At 45.3% G+C, this 18,751-nt stretch overlaps 1 protein-coding gene across 2 annotated transcripts in view; it reads left to right on the forward strand.

Annotated features, from left to right (window-relative positions):
* The first annotated feature begins 7,507 nt into the window (after positions 1 to 7,507).
* SLC41A1 (solute carrier family 41 member 1) overlaps positions 7,508 to 18,751 on the forward strand; it is a 37,447-nt gene continuing 26,203 nt past the window's right edge. The window contains exons 1-2 of one of the 2 annotated variants that reach the window (XM_021003077.2): positions 7,508 to 7,791; positions 9,270 to 10,323. In XM_021003077.2, coding sequence (XP_020858736.1) covers positions 9,949 to 10,323 — 375 coding nt within the window. In that variant the 5' untranslated portion in view covers positions 7,508 to 7,791; positions 9,270 to 9,948. The remainder of the gene's footprint in view (positions 7,792 to 9,269; positions 10,324 to 18,751) is intronic. The other variant, XM_021003074.2, reaches the window with a different exon arrangement.

Genomic DNA, 18,751 nt, shown 5'->3' on the forward strand with positions numbered 1-18,751 from the left:
AGAGATAAGAAAACTTAAGATTGTTAAAACATGCCTGAACTCATTTACTAGATCTGGAGTCCATATTTTCTTCTCTTGTCACTTTTTTCCTATTGATTTATCTGTTTATGTTCAAGGCCTTTGGGCTTTCTTCTTCCTGAAACCTTTGATAATTTCAGCCTCTCCTCCTCCTCTTCCCTTACTTTCTCTATCATTCACTTTCTGACTCCCTCCCCTCTCATTGTGGCTTCCTTGGGAGCTGGATCTCAAAGGGTCTCAGACTCCTTCCATACTGGAAAATCTATGGTTCACCAGCCTAGGTCTTTGCCCTAACTGACTTTTGGGTTGTCAGAATTGGCCCCAGATGGATGCTGTGCTCTTTCTCTCAGGCTTAGTGGAATGCTGAACATCCCCTACACACACACACACACACACACACACACAGAGTTTCCTGTCCTGGTATACTGTCCAACTCCCTCTGTTTCTTAGTTCTTTGGCCCAGCATCAACAGTTCAGAGCTTTATAGCACTGGTGCTACGGGATTGTGACCTCCATCTGGCTTTTTCTCCTGAGGGGCTGTGGCTGCCCAATTGTCTGTTGCAGCCAGGGCAAATTTCCACCGCCTGGAGCAGGAGTCTCTGTGGCATTAGAAAAAGGGAAGGGGGCAGTGATGTACTTTCTATGACCTCAAGTGTCCCTCTGAAAGGAAATCCTATTTTTAAATCATCATTGTTCTTCCAGTAATATTATAGAATCATGGACTATCACAGTCTGAAGAATAAAAATTATTGGTCACCCAAAGGACTATGCAAAAATACATGGTGAGAAGCAGCTAGGTAGCACAGTGGATAGAGCACCAGCCCTGAAGTCAAGAGGACCTGAGTTCAAATCTGTCCTCAGACTGTTACCCTGGGCAAGTCACTTAATCTCAAAATTGCTTCCAAAAAAAAAAAGGTGAAATCTGATTGAAACATACTTTTTTTCACTTTGTTCATGTGTCTTGCTTTTCATCACTTTTTTTTTTGCAACATGACTAATACGTAAACATATTTTACATGACTTCCATGGATAATTGATATCATATTGCTTGCCCTCTCAATGGGTGGGGGGAAGGAGGCAGGTGAGAGGGAGAGAATTTTCAAAAAAAAAATTTTAATGAGTATTTTAAAAAATACTTAAAATAAAAAACATGACATGGGAAAATAGGCATAGTTTAGAGCTTACAAGCACATGCAAGAACTTGCATAAAAGACATCACCAAAGACATATACATCTAAAAAAGGGAAAGGATTAGTTATGTATTTAAAATGTTGGATATAGAAGCAAAGTAGCAGCTCATTTTTTGAAGAATGGTTAAATAAAGTGTGGTATAGGAATACATGGAATAGTACATGCTATATGAAATGACAAATACGATGAATACCAAGAACATGGAAGATTTACACAGTCTGATTCAGAGTGAAGCAGAGCCAAAAAAAAAAACACAAATATTTACAATGACTACAAAATATAAATGGAAAGAACTACAAAACAATTAAAAACTGAATGTTATAAAATTAATAAAAGGCAGGAATGGCTCCAAAGAAGAGATATGAGAAGACATTCCCAGCCAGAGGTGTGCTAGAGCCAGCTCATACAAGCTTAGGAAAATCTATTGTTATATTTTCAGTATGAGGATTTACATTTTGACAGTCAGCAAAGGCTATAAATCAGTGCTTGATTTATCGTTTTGTTAATTGTCTAGACTTGAGAAAAGGATGGAGAAAGAGTTAACAATACAGATTAAACCTAAAAGTGAGTTGTGTTTTTTTTGAAAGATGATGTTAAATATTTATCAACAATACTCCATCTCCTTTGCAGAAGAGGAAGATCCACAGGCGCACAGATTGCATATTATGTTTTTCTTTTCAAAAAAGTTTTTTAAAGTATTGATTGGCCTTGCCGATTTTTTTGTTCTTCCTCTTTTTCTTTTTTTCCTTAAAAATACTATTTGTTACATTATTTGTCATCAGGGTAGCACAGGGGAAGGATACTGGGAGAAATTCTGGTTAAAAAAAAGAAATCAAAAAAAAAGAAAGAAAGAAAGAAAGAAAGAAAGAAAGAAAGAAAGAAAGAAAGAAAGAAAGAAAGAAAGAAAGAAAGAAAGAAAGAAAGAAAGAAAGAAAGAAAGAAAGAAAGGGGCAGCTAGATGGTGCAGTGGATAAAGCACTGGCCCTGGGAGTCAGGAGGACCTGAGTTCAAATCTCACCTCAGACGCATAACAGTTACTAGCTGTGTGACCCTGGGCAAGTCACTTAACCCCAATTGCCTCACCCAAAAAAAGAAAAAAGAAATCAATAAAAATGTATTGTAAAGATGAATTTTTAAAAAGAAATAACAGATGAACAACTTACCTATTAGACTGTTGTTCACATAATGTCAAGACACTTTTTGGAAGGGGGACCCCATCTGGGGATTTATAGAAGGACATTAAAAAGAGTCATACTTGTGCTTGGGTTGGGTCGTGGATGTGGATGAGTTGCTATCAGCACCAGTGAATGGAACACATACCAATGTAATCATAGATATATTAAAATATGGTAGGGTGAGGCCATGCTGTAGAGGGAGACAGAGAAGTTTAGGTTTCAATCTTTAAGTGACAGAGAGACATTGTAGATTACTGAGCCAAGGATTTGTAAAACAAAAATGGTTTTGAAGGAATAGGTGTCTGACTTCCTTCCTCTCAGCAAGAAGTAGCAGACTGTGGATGCAAAATAAAGCATTCATCATCAGACATCGTCAATGTGTTGTTTTATTTTTCTTAACTCTACTTCCTTGTTAAAAAGGAAAGTTTCTATTGGTAATACTGAATTTTTTTTTAATCTCTAAAACATCAATAAATCAAAACTATTTTAAAGGAGTATGTGTATATGTGTGTGTGTGTGTGTGTGTGTGTGTGTGTGTGCCCAAAAAAGTCAGATTGGAGGGAAGAGAGACTAAAATCAGTGTTCTGGAGATCCTCTAGGATCTAGACTAGAAATGAAGTCCTCAGGAAATTAAGAACCTAGATTAAGGTAATGACATGGGTCATGTTTTATCTAAACTTTGTATCTCCTCCAAAGCCTGGCACAATGAATGAATTTTTCTCACAACAGACACTTAACAAAAGTTGATTAGTTGACAATCATACAAGAGACACCTCAAAGTTAAGACAGGGCTGTGTGACACACCAATTGAATATAGAAATTGAAAGAGAGGAGGAATAAGTGGATGATGGCTCCACAGTTTCAAGCCTGAGTAATTATGATGGTATCGCCCTTTGTTTGTGGCAGAAAGAGGGAAGCTGGGAGTAGGGGCACCTGTTCAGGAGGGATGACGAACTCAGCTTGGGACATGCTGAATTTGCCATTAGAACACAGCTCTGAATTTCATAGTCAACCTTTCTTCCTTCCAAGCTAGACCCACCTGCCAGCCTCAACCCTGGGAGAGCTTTAGGTTTTTAAAACCTAACTGCCCATGGCTAAAGGAACCAGTCCCAAACTGATTATCTTCCTTTGCCATGACAAAAGGAACTGGTTTCTTTGAAGATCCCTGCTGCTGCCAGTGTTGACTGTAAGTAGAGGAGGAAGGAAATAGAGCCTGAGATCAGGGGATCTAAGTAAAGGACTAAAAAATGTTGAATTACTTTGCAGCACTCCTCTTTACAGAATGTAGCCCTATTTCTGACTCTGACCCTTTGACAAGATTGACCCAAAGCCTTTGTTCCAAAAAGTACCTTCCCATTTCTGATTTTTGCTCACCAGATAGGTCTCTCAGCTGTCCACAGCAATACCAGACCTAGAGAATCTGAAATGACCACAGCATGAAAAGCAGGAAATGGCCCTTCAGAAACTGCTGTCCCCAAGGGGCCTAGGAGAGATGGTCCAGGTGTTGAGGGAGAGGGTACCCTCTGGCCTGGTGTTCCTGTGGTGGAAGAGGGGAGAGAGCTACCAGTATAGGCACTCCCCTCCCCCACTCCCAAAACAGAATGAATCATGGCCATCCACAGCAGGGAGAGGATGTCCCTTCAACTCTGGCCAGCAGGAAGGAAGTTGACCTCTGGGAGGGTGATAGTATGGGAGGGTTCACTGTGAGGGGAAAAATAAGAGGGGGCATCATTCCTGTTCATAAACAAAAGGTGGGATATTTCCCATTGGTATCAGGCCAGTCCTATGACCATGACAAGGGAACAGGGGCTAATCTTCAAAACATTTGCCTTTTTTAATATTCACTTCCAAGGTCCATGGATCAACCATAAGAATGGGCATTGCTGGGCAGCAACTAAGAAGGTGGCGAGGATCCCAAAGAGCTGGAATTGGGAGAGGGTGGGGCAACCTACCCAGGCCAGATCAGTCTAATCCTTCAGGCAGAACACTGACAGAAAAGATATTCTAGGGGCTCTGACTCTGGCATCTCCTTTCCTCTCAGGGGAAATTCAGTCTGGATGAGTGCTCCCACTGTGAGTTTTCTGAGGATTTCGGCTAGCGGGCCTCATTCCTCAGTAAGAACCAGAAGATTGTATGCTTCCCAGCTCAGCCTTAGATTCACATTGAGGCCTATTCTGAGCTCTGAAGTGAAACTGGAAGAACGAGAGAATGCAGAGATGAAACATTGTGATGAAGAATCATACAGCCCACATAAAATAAAAAACAAAAAACAGAGATGAGGATTATTATCCCAGAGGAGCCAAGACTAGAGTGACAAATCAGTCTTTCAGCCTCAGAAAAGGTTGTGACACGTTATTTTCCATCTTTACTAAGGGCAGAAGAAGAGGAAAGCAGTCATGAAGGATTTAGGTTAACTATAAAGTACTTTCCCACACAAGGATGTGTGCTTGGTACCTGGCACATAGCAGGTACTCAAGTTTGGGGTTTTTTTGGATGAATGAAAGAATAAGACACCAGAACTCACTCATACTCCCTCCCTCTCTCTCTCTCTCTCTCCTCCCCCTGCTCTCTCCTCTCTTTCTTTCTTTAAGGATGAGGGAGAAAGGGAACATATCTAAGTATAGGAGAAATTATTTTTCTGGTTGGAATCCTTTAAGCATGTATTTAGAATCAAGGTCATGTCAGTCAAGTGCTTACCATGTATCAGCCACTCGTTAAACACTGAAAATAGAAAAAGGCAAAAAAAAGTTCCCTGCTTTTAAGGAGTTCACAGTCTAATGGGGGAAACAAACATAGAAATAACAAGGTTCATAGAAGAAATATATCAAATACCTGAAAGGTAATCTGAGAAGGAAAGGCACTAGCACCTGAGGGCACCTCCTACAGAAAGCTTAGCAGGGCTTTGGAGAGTGTTCTCACTCTGAGAATTCCATGGTCCATGTTCTACACAGTATTCAGATTTCATCAATGATACCCAGAGAACACACACACACACACACCACACACAGTCCTAGGCTAGGCTTTGCTCCTTTTACATCTGTGGCCTCCTGACCCCCACATCCTTGCTAAGTCCCCTTTCTGAGGTCATAACTGAATGGGCAAACAGGAAACTGGGTCCCATCTGCCCTTCTTAGTATCTGACTCCAGGTAAGTCTCTGTGGGTCAGAGGTTTAATGTGTCCCCTCCTCCTCCAACTTAGCTTTTGCCCAAGAAAAAGTTACTGCCTTTGACTTTCCCCAGAGATAACAATGGGAAGAGCCTACTAGCCCACCACCTACAAGTCAGTAAGAGATAATAACATTTATATAGTGCTTTAAATGTTTAGAAAGTTATTTCCTCACTATGAGGTAAGTAGAACATATTTTGTTATCCCTATTTTACGGATAAATAATGAGGTTCAGAGGAGTAATTTGCACTAACAGGTATCTAGTGGCACAAACAGCATTTGAACTCAGGTCTCCTGAAACCAAGGCTAGCATTTTGTTTTGTTTTTACATTAATATCTTACTGAGATTGTGACCAGTTTAGGGGTGGAAATGCAGAGATTACAGAATGGATTAATAAGAGAAATGAGGCAGTGGAGTCTTGGAACTTTACTTTTTCTTCCAGAAGTATGAAGACTTGATTCCCATCTCTCCCATCCCCCACTTCTCTGCTGAGACACTCCATTTCCAATCGCAGTGTTTGGGGTTGAGAATTACAATTGACATTGCTGGCCATTGTGCTGGAATCCTGGGGTGTGCCAATTTGTGTATGATCTAGTGAGATAATATTGGTAAAGTGCTTTGCAAACCTTAAAGTCTATGTGTAAACTATTTTGTTATTTTTGTTCCTGTGGGTGTTTCCACAGGTGCCTAAATCATCTACATTCTTGTCTGACAGCATTCACCAAGTCCAAACTGCTTATCTCACCGTATGTGCACACATACTGTGTGGGTTTGGGCAGCTGGGCCCTGTCCACGCAGGGCCAGAATGACGTCATGGCTGGTAGCCCCCAGAGCCACTTCCCAAGAGTAAAGAAAAGAAAGGAAGGAAATGCCTATCAGAAGTTCCATTGAGGAAAACAGAGAAACCCAGGGATGGAAGGTAGGGTGGGGATGAGGGTGGGTCAAAAACATCCTAAAAAAGAAGAGGCCGTGGTGGGTTTGGGTGTGTAGGCGGAAGAGGGGGGGGATTGGGGCATGGAAAACCAAGAGGCCCCCAGGGAACACGATCTTACTGAAAAGGTACGTCAGGGAAAGTAACATGAAATGTATCCCTGGCAGACGTATCCCTCAAAGGATCCATGGACTTCAAAGAGACCCAGCCACGTACAGGCAGGCGTTACCTCCCTCTCCCCGCCCCGCCCCCCTTCCCGCTCAGGTGCAGAGTCTGGGACCTGAGCCACGAGTTTGACCTGGTCTTCCACTCCATCTCTCCCCTAGCCTGAGGCTTTATTAAGGCGGATGCATGCCAGCTCTGAGCCACTCGCCCACAGAGATACCCGGGTTCCAGGAAGGGTGGAAAGGCAGCTGGGACAGAAGATGAAGATGACAGAGCCCAGCGACCAGGTATCTTCTTTGGCTCTTGGGGGTGGATGCTGAGCTTGGGAGAAGACTGCTAGAATTGCACCCTTTCCTCAGGGTTGGCTCGAGAGGCTAGGTTTGGACGGCTCTTGATCCATTCTAAGACACACTGTAAAGACAGATTAGCGGGAGGGGACTATTCTGGAGAAATCCCAGAAGAGCAGGGCCGGGAGAAGCCGAACTCCCACGCCAGTAGGACGGGAAGGCCGTTGCCAAGGCGCTGATTTGCTGGGAGGCCTCGGGGCACGAAGTGGGAAGAGGGGGCGCCGGGACCCCAGCGTGCAGCAGCCACGAAGCGTCGATTTCCCATCTCCGCCTCTCCGCAGCCTCCGTCCCTCCTCCCCGGCCGCGTCTCATAAAGCACAAAAGCAAGGAGAGGGGCGGGGCTACACGCTACCCCGCCCCCTCCCCAGCCTCGGGTTGGTTGCCACCGCTGTCCATCTGTACTCTATTTTTGGTGGGGTGGGGAGGCCGGGCCGCCCTAGATCACGTTTGCCACTATCAGCCAACCAGTCTGGGCCGAGGCTGCGGGTGGAGCTGCTATTGGGGGCTAGGGAGCTCAGCCCCCCCTCCCACCCCTCCAGCCTGGGTCCCCCACCCCTCCGCGCCCGGCTCGGGGAGGTATATCCTGCCTGCTCCACCTCCCCCTCGTGGAAGCGGAGCGGCGGCCTCCGTGTAACGCGGGGGCGAGATGTAGCGAGCCCGGCGCCGTGGCTGGACACTCGCCTTGGCGGGCCGGCGGGCGGGGGGAGCGGGGGGCCCGCGGAGGACAACGACTGCGAAGGAGGAGGAGTGATGAGAAGAGGGGGTACCCTGCACCCCCCCAAGACCGCCAGCCCCAGGTGCCCATCATCTTCCAGGGCCGAGGGTGGGGGGCAGATAACTACGGTTAAGTCCAGGGGGTTGGGTGGGGGGGAGAGTTGTAGGAATGTAATCAGCTTGCAGGAGAGTTTAAGTGGTGGTGGGGAGGAAGGGAGTTTACTGTTACCTCTCCCTGCCCCCCCATATAAGTCTGGGCCCTGATCTATGGTACTGATTCCCGCCCCCCCCCAATTTCAACCCTTTTGTCTCCTGCCCTAGGGCCCCCTCCTTTACTCCTGTGATGGAAGGCAGGGTAAAGGAGTTAAAGGGAGATTTCGTCAGCAGTGCTGTTACTTGAGTTTGCTCCATCTCCCAACAAACTAGAGTTGAGGAGTTGATTATGTTTGGGGTTGTTAGGGACAATTAGGACTGCCCCCCCAACACACACACACACACACACACACACACACACACACACTCTCACTCACTCTAGAGAACCTCATTGAATTGGCGTTCTGCTGGCGAACATTGGATAGGACTTTATTGCCTGGGGCTCTCTCTTAAGACAGGATAGACAGGAACCCCCAGAGCTACAAAGAGGTGCCACATTTTTTTTTCTGTTTGTATTTTTGTCTGTGCTTGAGCAGTTTCCAGTAATCAGCATGGACCCACTGGAGCTTCTTCTTTTCTCTCTACAAGCTCCAAAACCCAGGAGAGGGAGGGCTGGGGGAAGGCTTGGAGAATCCACACTAGAGACAATGTCACCAATCTACCTTCACCACCAGGTTAATGGAGAGTTGACTGTACTTTTCTTTGCAACTCTGTTGATTCTCAAGGGCAAGAGTGGGCAGAGTTGAACCTGTCCTCAGCCTGTCTCTTAGCTTTCTGACTGACAGCCTTGCCCTTTTCTCCCATGGCCTTCTCTAACCTTTGCTATTTATGTGGCCAGGGTCTCAGAGGGGCCTCAGAGTTACTTCTGGAAACTCCTAAGGAGAACATCATGCCCTCTGTTATTGGAGTTTCCCTGTTCTTTTGTCTCAGATGTCGCGTGGAAGCCTAATTATCTCATGCTGCCATGTGGGTGGTGGAAGCTGCTGCCCCCTTCCCACCCATAGGGTGGCTATAGTATAGTTTCACCCCATGTGAAACACATCTATTTTGAGAGTGAAGATTTTGTAGTGCCTTGAATTGCCAGGAAACAGTCAGGGGGACTGAATTTGTTCCTGTCCACCTCTGGTTGCTAAGAAGGCAATTCAGAAAGTTCTGAACTGTCTACCCAGCCAAAGGCTGAGCATAGTTCTACAGGCCAGGACCAGGTCCCTAGCAGGCCCTGTTAGGTGAATTGGTTACTGTTTGGGAAGATGAAAAAGGTAATTCCCCACATTTCTATTCAGATGAAGTAGAGTTAAAGTACTTAAATAATCTGAGGGAGGGAAATAACATGGCTACTAAGCCTACTTTGGAGAGAAAGTTCCCCATGTATGTTTTAATTTTTTTCCCCTTCTCCTTCCCATTTAAGGTGTTCAGCATAGGTTCCTGTGACTTTAAATAATAATCAGAGATTTGGAGAGGTACACAGTCTTCCTAGGAAAGTAAAGGGACAGCCAGAAGAGAGAGCAGAGGCGGGGGAAGCTGTGATCCTGCCCCGAAGCCAGTATAACTTCAACAGCGTCGAATACCTGAACGTGCCATCTGCAAGAAGAGATTTGGAGGAACCAGGTCCCAGGCTGAGCCTGTGTTTTGAAAGACTCAAACCCAAGCTGCTTTCCTAAGAGAGTAACCACTGGGATCCACTTGCAGGACAGCCTCAAATTTGGTTAGGCTCTCCTAGGGAATCAAGTAATGTGGGGTGAGTGTACCTGCTGAGAACCAAAGAAGATAAGGAACTGTAGTTGTCTCCCCACCCCCGGGCAAGGAGGGGACTGCACCGCTCTTCCAGTTTGGGAATAAGGCATTCCCTCCCCTAGTGGTTGGCTGCTGAGTCCAGTGGGGTGTGTTTCTTGTTTTCCTTCCCGATTGTGGCCTCAGTGCTTGATGGGGCTGCCTGTTGGTGGAACAATCTTCACAGCATCTGGCGGGAGCAAAGAGCTGTGGGAGACGGCCAATGAGCCTGGGCTGCCCCTGAGACTGAGGTCTCTCCAAAGTTAAAAGGGAGAGAGAAAGAGAGACAAAGAGATTCCCGTTCGTTCTCCCCTGTCATGTCCTCCAAGCCAGAGCCAAAAGACCTCCACCAGCTGAATGGGACTGGCCCTCCTGAGCTGCCCTGCCCAGCAGATATCCCTGGACGGGAGCCACTAGCTAGCACCTCCGAGTTCCTGGGTCCAGATGGGGCAGGAGTGGAGGTGGTTGTGATCGAGTCACGGGCCAATGCCAAAGGGCTTCGAGAGGAGGACGCCCTCCTAGAGAACGGGAGCCAGAGCAATGAGAGTGACGATGTTAGCACCGACCGTGGCCCCGAGCCGGCCTCCCCGCTCAAGGAGACCTCCTTCTCCATTGGGCTGCAGGTGCTCTTCCCTTTTCTCCTGGCTGGCTTTGGGACCGTTGCTGCAGGCATGGTGCTGGACATTGTACAGGTAGGAGTATTGGGGAACACCAAGGACTGGTTACCTTGTGCTCTTAGGGAAGAAGCTGGCCATTCTAGTTTTCCTTTTAGTCTCCATGGCAGGGGCATTCACGCCCAGAAGCAACGTCTTCCCAGAAAGATCATTTCCCCTTTGGACAGGATCCTTCACTCTCAGGCTCATTACTGGCCTCCAAATAATTTTCTTCAGAAGCCTCTGGGAAGGGAGGGGGCTGTGTGGAGCCAGGAAGAGAGGGTAATAATTGCCTAGCATGCATAGGCTATGGTCTAGTGCTCTGGTGTGGAAAGAGGTAGAGGGGCTGTTGCTACCCCTCAGGGGATCCCTTTATGAGCCCCAACTCAGCTGGTCGAGTTTGGCCTATTCTACCAACCCTCTTATCCATTCATCTGGGCCTTCAGGGGGTTCCAGCAGAGAGCTTAATCTTAAGCCCTCCTTGCTGGGCAGGGATTTGGCTGGATGACAAGGTGGGGGAGGAGACTTTGTTTGCAGTGCCTAAGAAGGGTCATGAAATGCTTTCTGACCTGCCTGTCATCTTGGCACAGTCTCCTTAAAATTGTGCACATACAGGCTTGGTTACACACAGTGACAGGAAAAGTATCAGCACTAATTATGCTAAAGCAAAATGAAGAGGACAGATGACCAGACCTGGGTAGACCAAGACATCTATCTGCCTTGGGCCAGTGGCTTCTCATTAGGCTGGTGTGTAGGACTTGGGGTGGGAACTGAAAGATAATAGAGTCACAGATTTAGAGCAGAAAGGGTCTCCTCCTTTCTAGAAGAAGACACTGAGGCCCAGAGTGGTTAAGTAATTTTGTCCAGGGTCCCCTCAATGATAATGAAAGAAGCAGAGCAGTGATTCAAACTCAGATCCTCTAAGTCTAGTGTATAGTCCATTGAGTAGTAAACCTGAGCAAGCCTGGAGTTTTTTGTGTGTGTCACAGTAATGTGGTACAGGATGTGTCAGGGAGACTGTACTACTGGGGATTCTAAAAGGGTAAGATATTTTCTCAACTCCTTGAAGGAGCCGAGATCTGAGTTAATCAAACGGCACATATCAAATTCCTGCTGTGTGCTGAGCCCCTGTGCTATAAGGAGGTATAAAGGAAGAAATCTGGGATGTGTCCCTAGAAGCTTAGAGTCTTGTAGTGGAGATGTCAGCCCTCCCCTCAAACCTCTTGGGCTGATGGAAGGAGAGATGTGGTCCTCACCCTGGGGAAGCTCCCAGCCTAATGGGGCAGACATGACTCACATCTTTGGGGAGCTCTCAGTTTATGTAATGTTGACCATAAAACATCCCTTGCCATTTCCAAGAGAGGAAGGAGTTCTGGGACTACTGAATTTATTGGAAGAGATAGGTCTGCAGCAGGCAGAGGGCATCCCCTTCACCCTCCTAGCTCCACAGAAGACATAGGAAATAGAAAACTGGCTCCTGCTTCCCGCAGGGACATTGCTAACCTCTCAGGCAATGCCCAGTAGCATCTCCTTTGGCTCATACCCCAATGGGACCATGGAGCCAACAGTTCCAGATAGTTCCGGCTAAATCCAGCCAGCATGCCCACCCCCTGACCACCTTGACTTGTGCCCTTCGTGAGGAACTCTGCAGCTGCTGCTTCATGGCTGTTTACAAGGGAGTCATGTGTTATCCCCACCCCCACCATCCTGGGATTTGTTACCGGAAAGGGAAAGCCAACTAGAAGGTAGGAGAACTGAGCTCTGGGTTCTCACCTACAGTGGTTACTCCCTGCCCAATGTTGTGTCAGGCACTTTTTAAGGCCTTAGAGATACAAGGACAGAGAAGGAAACAATGGGGCTGGTTTGTTAGTTCTCAGCCATTCCTGAAAGGCTGGTCATCCATGGTCCTCATGCTTTCTCCCTGATTATATTTTATCCTGTTGTAGTTTAGTATCTGTCACTAGGCCTACAACCTCATTTAAGAAGGGAATTCTGTAGGAGTACTAGGGTTGGGTTTAATGGCCCCCATATCTATTTGAATTTGACACCATTGGTCCAAAGCATGGAGCCCATGAAACATTGGGATGGCAGGAGCAAGAAGGGCCATAGTTCCTTTGAGTTTAGGAGAAGAATAGGGCCACCTAAATGTTGTGGTCTGGGATTCTCAAAGGAGTCTCATTCGGCTTTCCGTGCCTTTTTTGCAAACTCACCCAAACTCAAAGGATTCTAAAGCTAGAAAGGGCCTCTGATCTAACCCTCTGTCGTGCGCTTCAGAGCCCGTGAGAATGAGATAACTGAACTGTGAAGAGGTAGAGGGAGGAGGGGTGTTAGTCCCTGCTAGAGAATGAATGAATGAATGTCTGTATGTCTGTAAAAATATACTTTTCTCTACTTTGATGCCTCTGCTGGCTGTCATGTATTTTCTGTGGATAACAGTGGTTCAGGAACAACTTTGTAACAGAGGGCTCTCCAAAAGGGAATCAGCTGCCTCGGGAGAGAGGGTTCCTTGTCCCTGTCCCCGTCTTCCCCCCTGCCCTAATATGAGGAGCTGAGTTGACCCAACCAGATGGCAGCAGCTGGGCACAGAGCAGCGGGAACAAGAAGAACTTTGGCGATACCCTGGGAAAGCAGGGATGCCATGACTTCCATTCGGGCAGCGGGGACTGTCGTCAGATTTCTAAGGCTTTCAGAATTGCAGAACGAGAGTGATGGAAGGGCCCTCAGCAGCCAACTAGCACAATCCATAGCCCCCAAAATGAATCCTCATACTAACATACCAGATGAGTGGTCAGCCAACCAGCCTCTGCTTGAAAGGAGGAATGCCCACTCTCTCCGGAGGCAGTGGATTCCCTTTTGGAGAGCTCTCTTTGTTACAAAGTTTAGCCCAAATTTGGCTCATTGTAGCTAATACCCATTGCCACTGATTTTGTCCCCTGGGACCAGACAGACAAATCTAATGTCTTTTCTGTAGGACAGCCTTTCAGATAACTTAAAAAAAAAACCCGCTCATATGTCCCTCTGACTGTTCTCCAGACTAAACATTCCCAATGCCTTCAGCCATTTCTTTTATGACATTACTCAAGATCCTTCACCAACCCTTGCCTTTCTCTGGCTTCTCTCCAGCTTATTATCAAAATCTTTTTTTAACTGTGGCACCCCAAACTGGAGACAGTATTTCAGATGTAGTCTGACTAGAGCAGAGTAGAGAGAAACAGTCACCTTCTTATTCATGATCTGGGCCTCTCCTCTTTTTCCTCCCTTCCTTCTGAAACGGAACTAGCCTTCCTCTTTATATATCCTGGATCTGAGAAATTGGAGAATGACAGAATTCTTTCTGGGCCAGGCCGGGGGAGGGGGGGCTAGACAAGTTAGTAATAGCACCCCTGGGGGAAGCCCAGAGCAGCCCTGGGCATTCGGTGGATGTGGTAGAAGATGGGGAAAGGTGGGTTTGCCTGCAGGATATCATGCCTTCTACAGCTTTACCTTTGGAGCTACTGAACCAGCTGCCTGTACTCCAGCCAAGGGTGCACTTGTAATCCCCTCTTATCTGTTACCCTCTTCTCTCAGCTGCTCTTGCCCAGAAGCTGGAGTGAGATAAGGATAAGGTCTGAAGGCTGGCAGTCAGAAAAGGAGGGAACAAACAAGAGAGCCAGGTACCCTTCCCCACACAGGGAGCCTGGAGCCTCCGTGATGCTTAGGAGGGGAGGCAGCCAAGGCTGGCTGGAACCCTTGGGGTGAGCAGGAAGGAGGGGAGGTGTTCTGGGTGGCTCATCAGAAACCTGGGATCCTGTAAACACTCCCTGGCTGCAAAGTTCATTTCCCCTGGAAATGACCCATCGGACGCTAGTTTCTCCTCTCTTGCCATCCGAGGTGGTCCTACCACTGTTATTGCTACTGTTCAGGTGAAGCAGTGATCTCATCAATATCTATCATTCAGACAGTCAGCGAGCATTTATTAAGCACACCCTTTGTGCCAGGCACTCTTCTAAACACGGGGGATACAAAGAAAGGAAAAACCCCAGCCCCATTCTCAAAGTGTGCACAGTCTAATGAAGCAAGCAGTCAGATACAAATGGGATTAAACACACAATATATATAACAAATGATATATAAACACATAGAGCTTATAAATTATAGGTAATCTTATAAATTAGATATATCTTATAAGTAAGATGTATTTATCTTATAACTTAAATGATATATAATGTATGACATAATATATAAGATACTTAGCTTAAGTAAGATATGCAAGCATATATCTTATTTAAGATATGTATCTCAATTGTACATAGTTGTTTGCATATTGTTACATAATTGTTGCATGATTTATATGTATATATACATATGTATAATATGTACATTGTTCTTTGCGTGTTGTCTCCTATATATCTATATGTAGATATATAAATATGTACACACATACATACATGACAGGCAATTAGGTGGTTCAGTTGTTAGAGCATTTGACCTTAAGTCAGAAAGACCTGAGTTCAAATCCTTCCTCAGATATCTTAATATGACTCTGGGCAAGTCACTAATCTCTCTAGACCAGTTTCCTCTTCAGTAAGATGGGGATCATAATAGTAGCTACTCTCAGGGTTATTGTAAGGATAAAATTAGAAAATATTTATAAAATGCTTTGCAAACCTAAAAGTGTTATCTAAATGCCAACTATTATTATTGTTGTTATTATTTCACTCTGCCTTTTTGTGGGTTCTGCTTCTTTAGAATTTGTTTAGAGCCATTTTTATGGGTATTTGTAGGGGTTTGGGGGAGAGCTCACACTGCTTTTACTCCGCCATCTTGGCTCCACCCCTTATTATTGTTATTATTACAGAATAAATTGGAGATAATCAACATAGGGAAGGCACTAATTAGCATTAAGGAAGATTGGGAAAAAGCTTTTTATAGAAAGTGGGACTCTAACTGGGACTGGAAGGAAGCCAGGGGGTGGAGAAGAAGAGGTAGAGAATTCTAGGCATGGGAACAGCCAGTGAAAATACTTGAATGGGGTAATGGAATGTCTTGTTCAAAGGACATCAAAGAAACCAGACTCATTAAATCCCAGAATACCTGAATAGGGAGGTGACATGGTCAGCCCTGCATTTTAGGAAGACCAGTTTGACAGCTGAGTGGAGGTTGGACATGAGTGGGAATCTTCTTGAAGCAGGAAAACTAACCAGCAGACTCGACTTGCAGTAGTCCAAGCATGAGTTGATGAAGGCCTGAATCTGGATGGTGTCAGTGTTAAGAGAAGAGAAGGGGAGAATATTAAGATATCACAAAGGTGGAATCAACAACACTTAACAACAGATAAGATATGAGGAGTGAAAGAGTGGGTAGTTGAAGATGACACCCAGGTTGCCAGTCTGAGTGACTGGAAGGATATGATGCTCTCCCTAGAAACAGGAAAGTTAGGAAAAATGGATGGGTTTTTTTGGGGGGGGAGGTTGGAGGGAGAAGGATAGAAGATAGAAGGATAGACCCAGCCTTTATTAGGCACCTATTCTTCTGCGCCAGACTCCATGCTAAGCACTTTATGGATACTATCTCGTTGGATAATGAGTCCAGTTTTGGACATGTTGAGTTTCTGATATCGATGGAACATCCAGTTCCAGGTATACAATAGGCAGTTGAAAATCTGACTCTGGAGGATAGGAAATAAGTCAAAAATGGTTAAGTAGATTTGGGAATCATCAGCATAGAGATTATAATTGAATCCATGGAAGCTTATAAGATCACCAAGTGAAAAATACAGAGGGAAAAGAAAAGAGGGTCTTCCCCAGAAAAAGGCCATGAGAAATAGCCACAGCTAATGGGTATGACCCGGATGAAGGTCCAGGAGAGGAGACTGAGTAGTGGTCAGACAGATAGGAGGAGAACCAGGAGACAGGGTCATGAAAACTAAAGAGAAGAGAGTGATTGACTCTCAAGTACTGTAGAAAGATCAAGAAGGATGGTAACTGAGAAAAGGCCATAAGATTTAGCAATCAAAAGATCATTATTGACATTCAGGAGAGCACTTTCAGTTAGATGATGAGATGGAAAGCTAGAATTCAGAGAGTGAAGAAGAAAATCAGAAGCAAGAAAGAAATCTGCAGATATTGTGGATAGAGCCTACAAGTTTAGCCACAAAAGGGAAGAGAGATATAAATGATAGTTAACAGGGATGGAGGGAAGAAATGAGAGGTTTTTGAGGATGGGGGAGATGTGGGCATGTTTGTAGGAAGAAGGGAAGCAGCCTTTATGAGCATCCTCTCTGAAGATATAGATCACAGTTGATCCATGCCTGCCCTTTGTGGGCCTCTATATAAAGTCTCACCTCAGTGCTTTACTTAGTATGGCAGTAACCACCCTCGTCTCAAAAGCTACATGCCAGAAGGCCACAAGCTCTGGCAGGTTCTATCATGCTTGAAAGGCCTGGAGGATGGTCCAGCCTGCCTAAATCTGGAGAAGTTCCATACCAGTGGACTGGCCCCCCTTGATGATGAATTCTTTGGTCCTGGCAGCCCCAGGGGATGTGATGGGGATGTAGCTGACATTCATATAACATGTTTGAGGCTTAACAAAGAAAGTCTTGATCTCATTTATCTCAAAGGGCATTAGCTCATTAGCGACCTTCTGAAGGTAGGTACCATAGGTACTGTTAACCCCATTTTATATATGAATGAATCTGATTCATTTCAACAAGCATTTTATTAAGCACCTATAGTATGCCATCACAGTGCTAGGTGCTGTGGATTCCCAAAGAAAAATGAAAGTCCGTACCCTCAAGAAACAACAGGTATACAGATAAACAAATTAAAAGTATACATATGAGAACTAGTGGAGGGGAAGTAATCCAAACTCCTGTTTCTTTATGTTCACTCTCAGTCAACATTTAGGGGGTGCTGATTGAGAGCAGAGTCCATTGTGCCAGGCTTTGGAGAAGATAAGAAATTTAGATAAAGCCTAGTCCCTACTTTCATCCCTGATTTTAATACAGGCTCTAATTTCCTTATTTGATGACTGTTGCCCCAGCTTCCCGGCTGACCTCTCTAACTGAAGTCTGTCTTCACGTAATCTGACCTGTTTATCAATGGGAGCCATATAGTCTCTTTTTTGTATGTGTGTAAATATTTTATTGATTTTTGAAGTGTTTTTTTAAATTTCACTGTTAATTCCCAATAATTGCCCACCCAACAGAGCCTTCTCTTTGACAGAGAGTACAGTTAATCAAAATATACCACTGTGTCTGGCATTGTATGACTTGTTCCACAGCCATAATCCTCCCTTCGCAAGCTGTGGAGTGCTTGTGCGCACACACACACACACACACACACACACACACACACACACACACACACACCCCTCTCTCCTGAGAGGAGGGAAGCCTGACATATACTCGTTAAATATCTTTTTTGTTGTTGTACCAATCATGGGCTCAGATTTCTATATTGGTTCCCTATCACTTAAAGCCTGGGGGGACAGAGATCAAAAAAGGCCTCCTTTGAGGAGGTGAGAAAGAACAGCATTTTCACCAGGGATGACAATCTGTGCAAAGGCATGGAAACGGGAAATTTAATATCATGTACGTATATAGGGAACAACAGGTGAGCCAGTTTGACTGGGGACAGGAATTGGAGGGGGTGTGTAATTTGTTAAGGGAAGAAAACATGAATTTAGCCTGAACAGATAGATTGGACCCAGATGTGAAGGGCTCTAGGCACCGAAGAAGTTTGCATAAAGACAGGAGGAAGCCTACCTTAGGGCACCCAGGTAGTTTCAATGGTTAGAGTCAGCACCAGATTCAGGAGGACCTGAATTCAGATCTGGCCTTAGACACTTACTTGCTGTATGACCCTGGGCAAGTACTTAACTCTGTTTGCCTCAGTTTCCTCAACTGTAAAATGAGGATAATAATCACACCTACCTCTCAGGTTTGTTGTGGAGATCAAATGAGATAATATTTGTAAAAAGCGCTTAGCACAGTGACTGGCACATAGTAGACATGGATATAAATGCTTATTCCATTCCCCCTTCTCCTGGTGACCTTTATAGAAATACAGAATTTAGAAAGAGGAAGATCATGAAGGGAAAATAATGAGTTTGGTTTGGGATATGTTGAATCTGGACTTGGAGATAAACAGGTGATACAGGGCTGGAGCTCAGAAGTAAGATGAGGACTGGATGTGTATATTTAGAAGTCGTAGAGATGAGAGGTAACCTCATGAAAGTTGATGAGATCACCAAGAGAGGGAGTAACCATCGAAGAAGGCCCCCAACTGACCCCTGGGATAGAACCACGCCTAAGGGGGAGGGCATGGACTAAGAAGAAGCAGCCAGATGGGTGGGAGGAAAGCCAAGAAAGAGTAGTGTCAAAAAAAAAAAAGGAGAAATTGTACAGGAGGGAAAAGGAGGGCATGGTCAGCAATTCTCAATGCTACAGAGAGGCCAAGAAGGATGAAAAAATGAGAAGAGGTCTGGT

This window comes from Phascolarctos cinereus, unplaced genomic scaffold (genome assembly GCF_003287225.1).
Source record: "Phascolarctos cinereus isolate Bilbo 61053 unplaced genomic scaffold, phaCin_HiC Scaffold_5;HRSCAF=322, whole genome shotgun sequence".
NCBI lineage: Eukaryota > Metazoa > Chordata > Mammalia > Diprotodontia > Phascolarctidae > Phascolarctos > Phascolarctos cinereus.